This window comes from Cheilinus undulatus, linkage group 15 (assembly GCF_018320785.1).
Source record: "Cheilinus undulatus linkage group 15, ASM1832078v1, whole genome shotgun sequence".
In the NCBI taxonomy this organism is placed as follows: domain Eukaryota; kingdom Metazoa; phylum Chordata; class Actinopteri; order Labriformes; family Labridae; genus Cheilinus; species Cheilinus undulatus.
The window spans coordinates 33814900-33833518 of record NC_054879.1 but is presented as its reverse complement, the minus strand read 5'-3'; the positions used below and the strand labels follow the sequence as shown (position 1 = coordinate 33833518).

Here is an 18619-nt window from a genome sequence, read left to right as displayed (position 1 = left end):
AACAGACAGAGAAGTGTGCTGACATGGGAAACATTCCCCTGAACAAAAAGTGAAGCCAAAGAATAGTCCCAGTCTGGAGCCAATGTTGCTAAATATTCCACAAAACCAGAGAGATTTCGTTTTTTCCCTTTGGTTCCTCTCTGAGCATTTTTTTTCCTCCACAGAAGAAGCCTGGTATCGATTTAAATGCTGAAATCTTTCACATAGTAAAACCAAAACAACACTTAAGGCCTTGTGGAGGAAAAAGCTCATGAATAAGTGTTAATGAGGCGTATGTACAAAGAGACTTTTATTCAGCAGTGATTAAAGTCAAACTGTACCTACACGACAAACAAAAAAGCACTAATAACAGCTCTGCTGGTTTTTCCATATCATTTAGAAGTGAATGAAGCTACAGAAGCAGGATGTTCCCATTTTCCTTTTCTTTAATGCATTCTGTGGCAGCAAAAGTGCACACATGCTGTATGTGTATGTATGTATTAAGAGAAGCTAATTAAAATGTGTCCCATAAAGGGTATTTGCTTCAGCTTATTTTGTGCATAGCTCACAAAAACTCATCATATTTGGAACTTGGCAGTCTGTCTATGACATCCATTGTATGGAACTTGGCCTTCATTGTGGTACCAGTGCTCACACCTATTAACACACCTTGGTCTTGCAAAACACCAGATTGAAGTTGACCAATCGTATGGGCCCTATCCAGATCAGTCAAAGGTGGCATGCCAGTTCTTGGAGCAGACACCCAATGACCACTGTAGCGGGGTCCATGCTCACAGGTGCTGACAATCAGGCACTAGGCACCTGATTGTCAGCACCTGGAGATATCAGAATAACAAAACAAGAGTCAATAGCAACAGCAAAATAAGCTGTTTGGCATTGGCAGAGAAGATTTGGCAAATATTTCATGAGCACAACCTTCATACTCAGCTCTGCTGCTCATCCCACAAATGCATGTTTCTTACAAATGTGGCACCAATGTAAGGGATTAAACAGGCTTTCCAACAGTATAAGATTTATTGTCAGGAAGCATTGTTACAACAAACACAAGTTTCCTTACTTTTGTGCTTAGTTTATAAATGTAGTGAAACTGGTGAGTGAATGGAAACAAAGATTCAGTCAACAGGCCCTCATCTAATTACAGCTGGGCTGTTTGACTATTGCCTACTGCCTGAACTAAGATTAGAAACTAGAGATACACCAATCGTGAATCAATATCTGTATTTAACACAATGATTTAGTCAATGGCTGATTTAGACTCTAATTTTAACTTCTTTGTGTCTGTTGGTGTGCATGTCTTTATCCATCCAAGAGATGGCACAAAACTCCACACTGCAAACATTTTTAACTCACATTGTTAAAAAAGGCAGTCTGTCAAACAGTATAAAAAACTCATCTTCTTTAAATTAATAGTTGTGTATACTACCAGCAAGGGACACAACAAATACACATTGTCCATTGATTTTGGTGCATGGCACATTATCTTACAATGGGCTGATTTTTTTTAGAACAAAGTCAATATCAGCTGACACTGATGTGGAACCAGTTTATCTTACTACCCCCCTAACTTCTCCATTCTCAAATTTCCAACCCTTGTATGTTCTTCTTTGATTTGTCTTCTATGTCATTTATTTTTTTAATGCTACATCTGACATTTGTGATATGCACTCATCAATATACCACAGAATTGCCCTTTTTGAGTAGAACTGTCACATTTATTTGCTTGAAATCAGTCTTGATGTGTGGAAGAAAGTCTGAAATGTTGCAGTTTTGAGCCAGTTTTTCTTTTCCACTTTTCGAAGTAAAGGACAGTTTCAAATGATTTTTCTTCTTATAATCCTTGAAATGCACAAACCCGACGACTTGGCCTGACAGTGAGACCTGCCATTTGTTGTGGCAATGTAACTGTGAGGATTTCCCACACAAGAGATCTTACAGATCAAAGAAGAAGAAAAACAAACATGGAGGATGATAGAAATCTCCTGACAGACAAGGCCTATGGGAGCTAAATGCAGATGTGAAAAGGCTCAGTCATTGTTGATCTGGGTGTGATTCGTATAAAAATCTTTGAGATTCAATTTATGTTGTGTTTTTTTACTTGGTTTCTCTAGTCATATAACTTTTGATACATTCATCTGACATCCTTGCAACACACATATTATAATAGTCCAGGTTATCCTGAAAAAATAGATGTCTATAACTTGATTGTGCTTAGAAGGGTTGAAATTCTACAGGCATTTTTGCATTAAAACACAGGCAGATCAAAAATAGCAAAACATGGCTTGGAGTTCCAAGGGTTAATAACCAGCCAAAAACTCCTCAAATTAGCTTTACATGTTTAGGGTACGAGTATAAAGTTGTAAGAAACAAAAAAAGATCTGATAAAAATGTAGAAACATAAAACTGAACTAGAGTATAGTACCAGTGTTCCATTGTTGCTATTTCACGCTAGGAATGGGTGATATCCTATTGATGCGATATACCGCGAAAAAACTTTCCACGATGGTAAAAACGGCATTCAACCATAATTACCATAAACTATGATTGATGGCGAATGTGTCTGCGACCGTCGCGCACACATACGTCGTCAACTGTGACGCACTCGTAACTTGCGTGCAGAAACATAACAAACATGGCCGAAGGCAGAGTTGAAACAGAGGATGAGTTTGTTGTTAAACGAGGAGCTATCTCCATTATCTGGAAATGGTTTGGTTAGAGGAAATCAGACGTGGAGCAGACAACAGTAATTTGCACAGTGTGCTTTATGTCATGATCCCCTATTCCTCCGTTTTACAGCTGCGCAAATTACGCATGGCCCCACAGTTTATACGAGGAAATAACGGAGCGCTTAGTCTAATATTTAGAAAGATATGAGTAATGAACTCGCATCTCATGTAGATTTTCTGTAAGGTTAGCATAATGTAACATTTACAACAACAAAGAATGTACATGATATGATAGATAACATGATGCATGTTTATTTTTTTATCAGCGCTGTGGGTTCTGTCTTTTAGGTGCATAGGTGTCTATAGTACACACCTCACAGACAGCAGACAGACTGACAGAAGTGTATGGTGGAGGGACAGATAAACATTAAAGCACCACACTGTATGCACTATATCTGAAAATGTGATTATAACTACTACTACCACATTATAAGCTTCAGTGTAATTATACATCAAGGAGTTAATCAAACTTAGTTAAAAATTATGCATCATATTTACTTATTTTTATTTTTTATTAATTTAACAACAAGAGTTTCAACTTGGACTTGCACTAAGTGACTTATCTTTGTAAAAACAAACATGGTAAAGCCTGGCAGCTCTGCTCCACTGAAGGAACCTCCAGACTTAAAAGAGGATATCAGACTGTGTTTTGGATTAAAACACTACAAAGACAGAGGCAAACTGGACATATCCAGGATGAGCCACATAAGGTAAAATAGCGCTGTAAATACTTCTAGTTTAGGGTCAATTTTTAATGCTAACACTGAAATTTTTAATAATGTGCCAAGTTGGAACATTCTTTGTACTATTTCCAACTAAATTTCTCTTTGAATCTCTTAAATGTAGAAGCAACATCATTTTTTTTACTAAAATATCCCTACATGAATAGATATCTATTTATATAAATAAAGATATGTTTAAATATTTATATGAAGCTGGTGTAGTTAAGCCGCCAATTTGATATATTTTACCTAGCCAAAAAGATTGTGTTGAATGGTGCCACTTTTTAGCATGATTTATATCGTTATCACAATAAATACAGCAAAATATCGTGATTAATTTTTTTGTCCATATCGCCCATCCCTACTTCCCGCACCAGTTGAGTGGAAACAGGTTGCAAATTTTAAAGTTAAATAAACAGCGAAATCTAATCTTCAAACACATAATTCAAACAATTAAAGAACAGGCATTTTAGTATTTATAAAGCTGAGAGATAACTCAGTAATCTTAACTGAGAAAATCATCTCCCAGCAGCATTTAAGTGAGTAATGTCTGGAAAGCTCTCCACCTTTCTCCATATGGTTGGCAGTAACTGATCGCTGCAGGCCAACCAGGAGTCTTCACGTTTACAGAAGAATTTATGATCAGGTGGTTTCATGCCACACCATTTCTACTGAAAGATGGAGGAGTTGACGTCATCACCTCAGCAGGTGCCCAGCGAGCTTTATCACTAACAGCCAAAACAAACTTGCAGGCCTTTTGATTTGTGTCATAACACATGTATGGGGGTGCAGCAGATAACAGGTTTGCTGTTTACATCCAGCCTTAAGGCCAGCCTGTTTTTTACTACCACAGACTTGTCATTGTGTTGCCAAACAGTGTTTCTGAGCCCACCGACACTCGGACTGGCTGGACGATGGTTGGGGTTCTCTATAATTCCTCCAAACAGCTGGACTCAATTACTCCCACAAGAGCAGGCTTTGTGAGGGATGGGTTTAAGGTTGGGATTTCAACCCTTTATTTCCACAGCCACTTGTATGCAGACACTCCCAAAACATTTATTTCAACTGGGCCACATGAGACAGAAAATTTGAGACATTTCTAGGCTTAAAAGGTGGTAAAAAGACAGATGAGACTGGTTCAATAACAGATCATTACGCAAGCAGAAGTCTGCCGCCTTCTGAACTCCTGTCACTCAGTCAAAAAATTAATTATCAGAGCGGCACAAAGCCTTTTTGTCTTTAACGATTTTGATTGAATGCAGCCTCGAGCATGGCAGACATCATATTTAGGGTGCGCTCAAATGCGGCCAGTGGCCTTTCAAGCAGCTCCACGTTCACTGAACTTATTAGTGTGGATGAATATGAGGAGTGACAAGCCACTGAGGCAAACACCTCGCTCTCATTGGCAGTTGAGCCAGAGACCTGTCACCAGTCAGCTCCACTGCTGCTGCTGCACCTCGCACTCGACAACAGATATTACCTTAACATGGAAATAAAGCTGTGAGCACAAGAGTCAAAACTATGTGTGACATGAACTAGGATGAACTGTTAAAAGAATGTGAACATCTCTCAAACTTAATAAAAATGCCACATCTTACATGTGCAAGCTGAATGAAAAGAGGTGAAGACTTACCAGTCCAGCGATAGGTGTAGGCAGCCTGTTAATCTTCCTGACAACACCAGGCTTGATCTTGTTGATCAGACTGTGAGAGAAAAAGGGAGAGGAAATGCATCAGGGAAAGGAAAAGGGGGTAAGTGAAAGCACCAGGTCACTGGCTCCACTGGTCTAACTAGCAAGGAAAGAACAAAAAAAGTGGTGCAAAGTCTGGGTGTTGTGTGTTTATGACGCGGTTTAATGGTGGCCACCTGGCTCCGGTTTAGTAAATGGCCGGTGCTGCACCCTGATGAAAACACATACAGGGCCCTCTGCTCCTAAAACATGCCCTGTTAGACACAGCAACCCCAAATAAACCAGGAGTCACCGCATGTTAACTCAGAGAAGTACTTCTGATGGATGAAAAACTTGATTTTAGGTGTTACTGATGATATAGCTCAAGCACCTTGAGTACATCTACAAATAGTGCCCTATTTATTAACTTTCAGATCTTATCATCATCAACAGTGAGTGTGAAAATGCAACAATGAAGGGTTAAAAGAGAATTTCCTGTAGAATTAAAAGAAATTATACTCAAATGGTTGAAGCTAAGGATGAATTCATTATAAGGCTGCACGATAAACTGCAGTATTGTTGTTATCACAATAGGAGCTTTTGCAACTGGCCTCAAAGTGTCTCTATTTTGTGCAACATCCACAAAAAATTACTTTATGAAATAAGTACTGGTTTATCACTTAGCCTGTGTACATTTAGCATGCTCTGAGACCATTTTTATGCAGTGATGTGAAACCAAGCTAGCCATCAGCTAGCATGAATAAGAGTCATTACTGCGCATTTAGATTAATTTTGGAATAATAAAATCATACACATAGCTGTGGGTGAAACTTCTATGGAGCTATTTAATATCAGTTTATATACCAGACTTTATATCTTTAACAAATTATTGCACATCACATTTTTACCCTATATAATGGGTTTAAGATCAATTTAGGGGGTTGACTGATCATTAGCCTTGCTAATTCTTCTAAAGATCATTTTTAGATTATTATTATTATTATTATCCTATGTTCCTCATTGAAAAAGGATGTCAACAAACAATTCCAGTCATATTTTAAGTGTATGATATTAGCACTATTCAAAACACACATTATATGGACAAAAGTATTCAACCACACCTGTTGATTATTGCATTCAGGTGTTTCAATAGGACTTGCTGTGACAGGTGTATAAAATCAAGCACCTAGCCATGCAGTGTCCAGCTGCAAACATTTGTGATACAAAATGGAGAGCTCTGTGACTTCAAGCCTGGAAGTCGACTGTAAGTGATATTATTAGAAAGTGGAAGCGTTTAGGAACAACAGCAACTCAGTCACGAAGCAGAAGACCACATAAAATCACAAACCGGAGTCAACGACTGTTTCGGCGCATGTTGTGTAAAAGTCGTCAATGCTCTGCTGTACCATAGACGTTTCAAACGTCCACTGGGATTAATGTAAGCACAAAAGCTATGCAGCAGGAGTTTCATAAAAGCATGCAAGTTTCACATCACCAAGTCCAATGCCAAGCATCAGATTGAGTGGTGTATAGCACACTGACAAATGACTGAGGAGCATGCTCTGTGGAGGGACGGATCACAGCTCTCTGTTTGGTAGTCAGTTGGGTGAGTCTGGCTCCATGCCAGGAAAATGTCACCTGTCTGACTGCATTGAGCAAACTGGGAAGTTTGGTCAAGGACAGATAATGGGATAGGGCTGTTTCTCAGAGTTTGGGCTAGGCCCCTTACCTCATGTGAATGTCAATCTTAACACTTCAGCATACCAAGACATTTTTGGACAATGCTATGCTTCAAATTTTGTGACGACAGTTTGGGGAGGACCCTATTCTACTGAATCATGACTGTGCCCCAGTGCACAAAGCAAGGACTATAAAGAAATGGTCTGATGAGTTTGGTCTGGAAGAACTTGACTGGCCAGCACAGAGCCCTGACCTCAACCCCTTTGAGCACTTTTGGGATGAACTGGAGCGGCGATGCGAGCCAAGTCTTCTCATGCAACATCAGTACCTGATCTCATAGATGCTCTACAGAACCAATGGGCACAAATTCCTGGATGAATACTCCAAAATCTTGTGGAAAGCCCTCCAGGAAGAGTGGACACTGGTATAGCTGTTACAGGCACTTAATATGAAGAGGGACCAACTTCATGTAAAGTGTATGTAGTTGAAAACAATGTCATTACAGTCCCTGTTGGTATAGTGGTCAGGTGGCCCTACTTCATTACCAACAATCCTATTCTTTACTTACATGAGCAATCTATTAATCCAATCAAAACTGTCTTTTACTAGCTATCTATCCAGATTTTCTAAAAGAAAAATGGTTCCAGTCAGAGTGTTACATAATCTCCCTGAACTGTGCATGACTGGTTTGTTTTTACAGAGGCTTCAACAAGTTAACAGCATTTAATCATGCATTTGGTTTGACTTTAAAAAAGTTAGTTAGTTCTGTCCTCTAACTAAAGTCTTCATCTGCAAAGAAGACACCATCTGCAGATGTCACAAGTTTACTGTTTAAGAGACATAATAAAGTCCTAAAGGATGAATCCCTTGATAAGTTCAGAGGTTGTTTTTGCTGTTTGTCTTCGCCCCTCTCTGCAGACCGTCTGGGGGTGGATGGGATGGCGGGGGAGATGTGGGGGGTTAAAACAATAGCTGTCAAGAAAGAATGTAAAAGGCATTTGGGTCGAAGTTAGTCATTTAGCCGTAAAACAATAGAAAGCTGTAATGATTTCATCAGATAACAAACAGGCTGTAAGCCAAGGAGGATATAATCAAGTGTGCGACCCACACTAAACAATCCCCTCCTAGCCATTGAGATAACCACAACACAATGAGACAGGAGGCAGCGTTTCTAGGTGAAAGCGATTTAATCTCCGTTTTCCTCTTCCTCACACTGAGAAAACATGGACAGCTCCGTGAATGAAAGTGTGTCTGATGTTCCCTGAGAGTGAGCAAACAGTGGAGTCAGGCTCAAATCAGCAGAATGGAGCGCTTCGTCTCTGAATCCAAGCCAATAGAGGTTTGGAAGATTCTGCATGGGCTGCTTGTAATTACGGCTTCCTGCTGATTCGTGCAAATCGCATCACTGTGTCTGTCCGGCAGAGCAGCCCACATAGACGTGCACAAAGGGACATGATGCTAACCTAGTTTCTTACAAACACATACGTCCCAGATCTAAGAAAAGCCACAACTCTTAGAAGAGGAGTTGTTGAATAAAAAGCATTTCCGTGTAGATAAATTTGCTCATCAAAACTCTTCATGCAGACAAGCTAATGAGAAAGCAGGGTGCCCTTGCTTCCCAGTGTGGTTTCAGCAAGAAGCTTTCTATTCAGTGCTCAGCTCAAATTAGAGTAAGGATGGCACTCTGCCCGTCCACAGATCTCTAACATCTGTCTACAACTCCTACTGAAATAGATCACACTACATAGTCTCAAACAATACTACAGAGGGCAGATCAGATGCTTAAAAACATTAAAAACTACAGATAGCAGCCTCTATTGTGCAGCCTGGAAAACAGTGGCTCACTTTATGTGGCTCACAAACAAACTGACCCAGCGGGGGGTCTGCCTGGGAAATATCAGCGACACTTACGTAGACCTGGAGGAGAGCAGAGGGATCCCGTATGAATGAGTGGGCTTAAGAGAGAGGTGCCTGGGAAAAAGCAGCGTACTTACTCACACAACAGAATGCCATTCTCCAGTGCTGATCGGAAGTCGTTGTTCCCAAAGTTTTTCTTGGTTACAGCCTGAAAAAAAGGCAAACAAAAACAGTGAGCAAACTAGTGAGAAGGGTTGGGTGAGGAGGGGAGAGGAGGGGAGGGGCGGCGGGGGTAAGGCTGGAGAAGAAAGGTAGGATGTTGAGAACAGTAGCAGAGGAAGTCAGAGGTATTTCCTCCCGAGTTCCTACAGTGTCTTAGGGACAGAGTTGACTTCTTCAGGTATGCTTCGGAAATTCTCAAGCCGCTTGGTTTTTTCTCGCTTTAATGCAAAAAGTTGCTGGAAAACGTCAAAGCTGTGCTAAATCTGAGCTGGAGCCGCAGAGGCAGCGATGGCAGCATGTGAAGCTGTGGAGGGACACAGCGCTGTGTTATAGCCTCATGCCTTTCCCATGATCTCAAACCACCACTGCAGGAACACCAAGAGTCATTATGCAGGAAAACATATGCACACTGCATGCATGAAGTGCAGCCTAACACACGAAGACACACTACATTTACAGTGCATGCACAGAAACAAACAGCATCCTTGATGTGAAACACTGCACAACAACTTTTGATGGGATATCACACTCATACTGAAGGCCACTCCTACACAGAACTTCCTGTTCTTTTTGTTGGAATGTTTTTACCATTAATGTCTTGACCAACTGGGACCTAAACAATTTCAGCTAAAACAAACACTAGCATTAAAAACAAGTGTATAATGGTCCCATAACAACACAGTCTTTTATGAATAGACTTTTGTACATAGCTTATTGATTCAGATATTTGTATTTTAACTTGTTGCTTCTGATTACTGGCATTTCTTGTTTTATTCATGTTTTATTAACATGTACTGTATATATGCACTATGGATACAGCAGTATTTATTATTCTGAGACTCGAGTCACAATTTTGATGACTTTGGACTCGACTTGACAGTATCATCAAAGACTTGCAACTCGACTTGGACTTTGACATCAATGACTCGGGACTTTACTTGGACTTTAGTCAGATGACTTGGAAATACTTGAGATTTTCAGTGAGTGTGTTGAGTAAAATGTGTCCCCATTCATAGTATTCTACTAACGCAGTGATACTCAACCCACGGCTCTCGTGCCGCATATGGCTCTTTAGTGACCAGTTGCGGCACTTTTAAGGCTTACTTTTAAAAATCCTCCCGAAATCCTCTATAAATATAAGTCCACACAAAGAAGACAGACTTTAACTTCCAAATTCAAATGAACACTTGTATGTTATTATCGTTGGATGCACGCTGGACGGAGGAACATGCGTAAAAGAGCGCAGAGGAAGTCCACTGGTGGCACGTGTCTTCATTAAGTTAATTCATAGAGGTGTGCTGTCTTGTGTTCAAATTGAAGCATCTAATTCCCTCGTTTTAATACATTTCTTCAGTCACTCCCTGCCGATGCTCTCCCATATTTGCATTTAATGATGACTTTTATGATGTGCATCATCATCAACGAGCCAAACACACACAAATCACATTTTGAAACAATGTAAAATTGAGTAAAACTTTTCCAAACATGGGTGTTTTATTTGATCTTAAACGTACTAATAATAAATACTGTCAAAAGGGCAGAAACAGAAAAATGAAAGCAACAAACTAGCAGGACAGAACGATCTGTGAGGGGGAGCTGCAGGTGTGAGGCAGGGCCGGTTTAAGCCATTTGGAGGCCCAGGGCAGAGACCAATATGGGGACCCTCCCCCTTTAGCTAAAAGCAATAATAATGAGAGGGAAAAAAAATTGAAGGCATAACTTTAAGTTAACAGAGTCACAGAACTACAGTAAATGTCCAAATATGAAATATAAATACCCAAACAAACACCCATAATTCATCAGCTCTTTTTTTGTTTATTCACTAGGAGGCAGTCATTGTGTTCACATAACTTGAGGTCTTATAACTTAACACATAACACATAACTTGAGGTTAAGAACTGGTTATAACACCTTAAACCTAATGTTGACCAGTCAAACATGTTCACTTACAAACACACACAAAAACTCACCTATACATATATATACACACACTCACCACACAGACACACACACACTCACATTAGATGAGTTAAAATGACTGTACAACGTCTTCAGAAATTCATTTGTTGTTGCACTGCTTAGCACTTATTACATCCTGAATGCTATGTCAGCACTCTTTTTCTGTGTGATTAAGTTCTGTCACACTGGTCTTATTTTATTTTAAAAAATAAAACAATTCAAAATGCCTTAATTGTATTTGTCAAATTTAATAAATTGTTACATTTTTAAAAAAAACATTTTATTTGGTAAACAGTGCTTATGACTTGTAAGGACTCAAAAATTTCAAGCCTATGACTTCGGACTTGACTTGACTTGTCTTGTCTTGTCTTTACTTGAGATTTGACTCGAGACTTGGGATTAAAGACTTGAGACTTACTTGCAAAACAATGACTTTCTCCCATCTGTGCTGATTGCTAATATCTTTTGGACCTTTCTGGCTCTGAACCCCTTGAAAAACTCTTATTATTATCCTTGTATCATAGTCTTAAATACCCTTAAGTTCTAAGTATTTATAGTAGCATAATTATTACTCTGGTGTAGATAAAGAAGGTAAGATATAGTGCCCATAAAAGTGGTCACCCCCTTAGATGTTTTACCCTTTTATTGATTTTATAAACCAATCATTGTCACTATAATTATGCTTTTTTGAAAATCATCTTTAATGTCAATGTGACAACAGATTTCTACAAAGACTTCTCAATTAAACAAAATTATGTAAGGTATGGTACGTGAATGCATAAATATTCACCCCCTTTAAGAGAAGAGGCTGACCTACTTCAACAAGGTCCAGCCAACTGGTGCTAGTAGTCTTACAATTAGTAAAAATGGTGATCCCCTGAGTGCAGTGATTGAGTCTCAAGTGATTGTACACCTGTGTCTGGAAGGTCCAATCACTGCTTGGTCAGTATTCCTGGCTACCTTTACACAATGAAGACTAAAGAACACTCCAGCAGCTCAGAGAAAAGGTTTTCAAAAAGTATGTGTCAGGGAATAGATACTAAAAATTCCAAGGCACTGAACATCATCCATCATCAAGAAATGGAAAGAATATGGCACTAGATCAGGCCGACCTCACAAACTGAGTGACTGTGCAAGAGGAGACAAGTGAGAGAGGCCACCAAGAAACCAGTGACTACTCTGGAGTTACAAGCTTCAGCGGCTGAGATGGGAGAGACTCTGAATACAACAATCAATCATCAATTAATCAATCTTTTTTGTATATTGACAATTCATAACTGAAGTTATCTCATGACACTTTACAATGAGGGCAGGTCAAGACTGTACCCTCTGTTGTGGCCTATTATTATACACCAGCATTAATCATTAATATTATAATGAAGACTTTACCCTATTATAATAAAAACCAGGGTACTACTGTTGCCTGGGTTTTTCACCAGTCAAAGCTTTATGGGAGGGTGGCAAAGAGAAAGCCACTGTTGCAGAAAACTCTTCAACAGTGGCTTCTGGACTAGAGTTCACCAAAAGGCATGTGGGAGACTCCATGGTCAAGTGGAAGAAAGTTCTGTGGTCTGATGAAACCAAAATGGTGCTTTTTGGTTGCCAGACTCAGCGCTATGTTTGGCAGACACCAAACACTAATCATCACCAAAAAACACACCATCTCTACTGTGAATCACAGTGGTGGCAGCATCATGCTGTGGGGATGCTTCTGGGCAGCCGCCCCTGGAAGGCTTGTAAAGGTAGAGGGTAAAATAAATGCGGCAAAATATAGGAAAATCCTGGAGGACAGTCTTATTCAGTCTGGCTTGAAAGAAGATGTATTTTTCAGTAAGACAATGACCTGAAGCGTACAGTAAAGCACACACAGAAATGGTTTAAGGGCAACAAGGTGAATGTTCTGGAGTGGCTGAGTCAGAGCTCAAACCTAAATCCATTAGAGAAACACTGACTTGAAGGGGGTGATTATTTATGCAGCCACTTATTTCACCTTACATATTTTTTATTTATTTAATTGACATTACTTTATAGAAATCTGTCCTCACTGTGACATTTTTTTTCATTTATTCTTTTTTAACCCAAATTATACAGACCATGATTTATTTATAAAATCAAAAAAATGGTTAATTAAACATTCTAAGGGATGAATACTTTAATAGGCACTGTTGATGTTGCACATTTGCCCTCTTGAATGTATGGATGCTATTTTCTGAATGTCCATTAAGTGTTTCTTTTATTTTTATTTAGCTTAATTGACCTCACATTACCTTCTGAATGTGTTTGATTTAGGTCTGCAAGAAAATCAATTAATATATTATGCAAATAAAGCAGATGAGAACACCTATTACACCGTGAGTCAACAGAATGGTGCGACAGCTGGTTTTAACTGAATGTCACACATGGCAAAACAAGTCCAACTAGTCTTATAAAACCAAAACGGCCTAATGTGCCATGTTTTAAGGCTTTTGTCCCCTTTTCCTTGCAAGAAAAGCTTGGAAAATTACTGCCATCGCTAACTACAGACCATCGTTTTAAGCAGAGCAGGAAAAACAACAAACAGAGCAATTAGACAGACTGACTGACACGAGGACACTATCATTATTTTCAAACAAAGTCCTGTTACACCTCGGGACACACCCTGGGAAACCTGAGATGGCTGTGTCCTCAAATACCCATCATTCCTAGAGATTACACAATGTCGGAATAGATGAAGGAGATTAGAGTTTCTGTGTTTGGAGGATAGGATCAGTCTTAAGTTGGGAAACACAAACTTTGATTTCAAAAAGGCGGAGATCTCAGTCTTTTTTATCTTTCATAGATAAAAGAATACGATCAACTTAAAAAGTAAGGAACACCAGCAGCTACTGACATACAAAGCCTCACATGCAGAGCAAACAAGCTGTACAGTAGTGTGTGCAATCAGTGAGGCGCTGCAGCACTTGGCATATGAAATCCTGACCCCTACTGTTCTATGTATGCGGGGGCAGCAGCATGAATGCAAACAATACAGGTGGAAAAACTTGCTCATTTTGATTCCTTCTCTCAGCATTTGGTGTTTTTAACTTTGATGTTTCCCCCTCTTACACATGACATCATCCGTGCAGACTGAATGTACTAATCAAGATATTATCTCCCTGTCTGTGTGTGGACCCTTCTTGGCGCTAATCTGCCTGTAACAAAATACTTTTCTCCCCTCTATCGTCATCATTAGAGGTATTAACTCCCCTCAGATCCAGCCTGCTGTGCCCCTCTCCCTCCTCCCTGTTCTCCTGTTGAACCTGCCATGTGGGATAACAAGTCTAATCTGCAGCAACATACTGCTACTCTGATTTAACAAGGGAGATTTGAGGCAGGGGCAGAGATTTTTAAAAACAGCTTGCCTTCCTGCAAAACCCACCCTCGCTCCCCTCAAGAATGTGCGGCTGAATGTGTGGAAGAATTGAGTCTCATGACGACTTCACACCAGCCATATTAAAATAGAAAAGTGGCCCGTTGTTGAAGGAGATTAATTCTTCAGCTCATAACACCTGAGCGGTTTTCTGTACTAATTAAGTTCAGGAACATCTGCCATTTTGAAATCCATTTTTGTGCATATAAACACAGGAAATAAAGACTTTTTTGAGATTTGCATTTTAGATACTTAAAGGCTTCAGCAGGGACTTATTAGCTGGTTGTAAAAAACAGTGAAATGCCTCTTAATGAACTATAAATGCAAAGAAGACCATCAGTATGGATATTGACAAGCTCATTAAAGTTATACTATATGGACAAAGGTATTCAGCCACCAGACTACTACACCAATAGGAATTAAGATAACATCTAAGGGGTTGAAATGGGATTGGAACTAAGATTGCCCTAACCCTGAAAAACCACCCTGTATTCTTATCCCTCCTCCAAACAGAGGAGCATGATTCATCCCTCCACAGAACATGTTTCCACTCCTCCAAACTCATCACCCCATCAGACACTTGACACTGGACATGGTAAAGTGAGGATTGCATGCAGCTGCTCGGCCGTGGAAACCCTTTCATGTAGCTCCCATCGCACATTTTTTGGTGCTTACATAAATGAGAATGGAACTCTTTGGGGATGAAATCAGCAGAGCATAGCAGCAGAATTTAGCAGTTGTCGACCCCACTGTGATTTTATGCGTCCTTCCGCTTCATTGCTGAGTTGCTGTTGTTCCTAAATGCTTCCACTTTTACATACAGTCAACTGTGGAATATCCAGCATGGATGAAATTTCATGAACCATCCAATTGCAAAGGTGGTACCATCACAGTACCACTCCTGAGGTCACTGAGCTCTTCAAAATGACCCATTTGGCCTAACACTTTTGTCCACATAGTGTATGTAAAAATGTAGGATTTTTTCTGTTTCTAGCCAACACAAACATTTATCAATGTAAAACCTCACGCACAGGTAGGATGTTGCAAAAGGAAGGTGTGCGGCTCTCTTCTTTAGCCATTGTTGTAAAGGTGAGGCAGGTGACTCATATTTTCTTGTCTTTGTTGCAGTAGTTGTAGTGTCTGGTGTTGATTAATTGTTAGCAATGCATTCACAAAGAACTGTTTTACAAATTATGCCATGCTTTGCTAGACATGCAAAACAGTGTGCACATATCTCAGCCTCAGCCTCTCAGCCAGAAGCTTGTAGCTTGTAAGTTGGGGTTCCAGACATCAATGTACATTATAAATAATATATATTACATAAAATATTATATAATATATAATAAAGTATAAATTTACAAAGACTATTTTCAACCTGTGGCCTAGTACAGTGATCCCCCCTCCACCCCCCCAAATCGTACACATTAGTATTTACTGTCATTGACAAAATCAAAGCAAAACAGGACAACATAAAATTGTCTTTGATGACAGATTTAGGAATCAATTATCCATTATTATGACAGTGTAATGGGGCCACTCTAGAGAGGAAATATAAACTCAAAACTCTCAGTTTTAAAAAGCTAATTTACAAGAAAAAAATATAAATGTTTAACTGTAGAAGTCGTAAATGTACATGAACCAAAATCAAGAATTTTTAAGAACATAAAATCCAGAATCAAACCACTGTTTTCAGTTTGGTTTCTTGTTATACATTTACAATTTTAAAAACTTTAAATTTTTGAGTTTCTAGTGTCAAAATGTAAGAACTTCTTTTAAACTTGGAAATTTCACATTTTTAATTGTAAATTTTTAACGTTTTAAACTCTGAAATTCTGAGTTTTTCTTGTAAATATACATCTGCATAATCTCAAACATTTAAATTTTTGGTCGCCAAAATTTTGACATTTTGCCCAAAAACTAACATATTCTCTTCAGTTTTTAAAACTTTTACATTGGCCCTTATACACCATTGTACACTATGTTTCTAACCATTATTTACAATACACATATAGACATATGTACACCGTGCTTAACAAATTTATTAGACCACCACCCAAAGTAAGGTTTATGCCACAGCTGCCCTATATTTTATCAGCATTGATAATTACCAAAATCATTTTTTATGTTTCTGCAATTGTTAATACACCAATATGTAGAAGCTCTTTAACCCAAATGATATTTTTAATGCTAACATATAATTATCATTGTTATCCATGAATTTTCAAATTTACTGATTTACAAAAAGCCGAAAAATTAGTAGGGCACATAATTATTTCTTGATTAATATGTCAAATTATAGTTTTACTTGCATTCCTGAACAGAAAAATTAGTTTTAGTGGTTGAATGTTATGCTTGATTAATTTCTGACTTCTCAGAGAAGCCCAGTGAGGCGGCTCAAATTTGGGTATGAAAAGGTAAATTCAGTTTGAAATTCCTCATTCCTGTTCAAAATGGTAAAACGTGGAGAGCTCACTGAAAATGAAAGAGTCCGCATTAAAGCACTTCATGATGCTGGATGGTCTCTGAGACAAATAGGGAAAGACATCAAGTGTTCTCACAGTGTGGTCAAGTATGCTTTGGAGTCAACTGCCGAGACTGGTACTTACAAAATGTGCCAAGGAAGAGGCAGGAAACCAAAGTTAACCAAAACAGATGTCAGACACCTCAAGATTTGAAGTACTAGAGACAGAAGGAAGACCACTGCTGATCTTCAGGCAGAGATGAATGCTTCTAGATCAGAGTCTGAGAAAGTCTCCAAAATGACCATAAGCAGACGACTGATGGAACGAGGCTTAAAGGGAAGAATAGCTGCTAAGAAGCCATTACTGGGGCTGCAAACATCCAGAAGGGCCTCAGATTTGCCAGGGAGCGCAAAAACTGGACTGTTGATGACTGGAAGAAAGTACTATGGATGGATGAGAGCAAGTTTTAACTCTTTGGTCAGCATCGTCGTGTTTATGTCTGCAGAAAAGCTGGAGAACGTTTTGATGCCAGATGCATTGCACCCACAGTGAAACACGGTGGAGATTCCATTATGGTATGGGGTTCCATTTGTGGATATGGCGTGGGCAAATTAGTGAAAATGGACGGTATCATGAACAAGAATGTCTACCACAACATCTTAGTGAATCATGGAATCCCTTCTGGACTGAATCTGATTGGTCGTGGGTTCATATACCAACAAGGCAATGACCCCAAGCATACTTCAAAGCTGTGCAGAGACTATTTGACCAAGAAAAAGGAATCTAGAGTACTGGAAGTGATGGACTGGCCGAGTCAAAGTCCGGATTTGAATCCGATTGAACATATTTGGGATTTAGTAGATTAAAAGATTGATGGCACAAAAGTTTCATCTAAAGTAAGTCTGTGGGGACAGCTAGAAACTATTTGGAACTCAATAACAAAATAGACTGTGGAAAAGTAAATGAAAACAATGCCAGCAAGAATGCAAACTGTTATCAAGGCCAAAGGAGGCCATAGAAAATATGAATTTTTTGGTTATTATGTGTGAAAAAGGACTATTTAGTTGTTTCACCTTGTTATTTGCCAAATAACAATAACATTTTTTGTTTTAAACAAGTTTTTGAAAGATTTCTCAAATATTTATGTTTTCTTGTTTTTATGACAGGTGGTCTAACAAATTTGTTAAGCACTGCATATATCTATCTATTTATATATATATATATATATATATATATATATATATATATATATATAATTTTGACAGTGTCAGAGCAGAATGGGTCCCTTGAATCTTTCGTGCCCCTCCAGGAGTGCCCAGACCCTAGGTTAGGAACCACAGGCCTAGTACAAACCTTAATCTCTAAACTGCCCTCTACACTGCTCTTAAGACCCTACAAGTATAGTGACACTTCTTGAGTACGTGGCCAGAATATATAGGGTTTTATTATTGAGCATATTTTAGTAGCAGCTGTTGATCAAGCTCATTTTAAAGACACTTAGCCTGTAGAAGCAGTTTCAGGCATGTTATATATATATATATATATATATATATATATATATATATATATATATATATAAGAATAAACAATCTTGTCTCTAGTGCCTCAATCTTGTCTCTAGTGCCTCATTTGTTTCTTTAGGTTAAAAAGATACATGCTATGGATTCAGCTGTTTTATAACAAGCCTAAAACTCCTCACAGAGACACACTCAGAGCAAATAAGCTTTACAAAGAAGGATCCATGTGTAAAGCTGTGTAAATTTTTAGGCGTCTAGACGGTCAAAGTGTTCATAAACCTGTGTGATATTAACTATTATTTTTGTAGTGAACCAAGAATGGTGTCTTGGTAGGACTGAGGAGTCTCTGGGTCCATGACCACAGCTATTGTTTATTCATGCCGGGCACTGAGGCAAATCAGCATTCAAGGTTTGTGCGGG

The 18619-nt window shown here is 38.9% G+C and overlaps 1 protein-coding gene across 7 annotated transcripts in view; it reads right to left on the bottom strand.

Moving 5' to 3' along the window:
- Positions 1–18619, bottom strand: part of lmo7a (LIM domain 7a) — a 104814-nt gene that overhangs the window by 75769 nt on the left and 10426 nt on the right. For all 7 annotated transcript variants that reach the window (XM_041806588.1, XM_041806583.1, XM_041806581.1 and 4 more), the window contains exons 3-4: positions 8789–8859; positions 5079–5148 (exon numbers count right to left, since the gene is read on the bottom strand). In XM_041806588.1, the coding sequence (XP_041662522.1) occupies positions 5079–5148; positions 8789–8859 (141 nt within the window). The remainder of the gene's footprint in view (positions 1–5078; positions 5149–8788; positions 8860–18619) is intronic.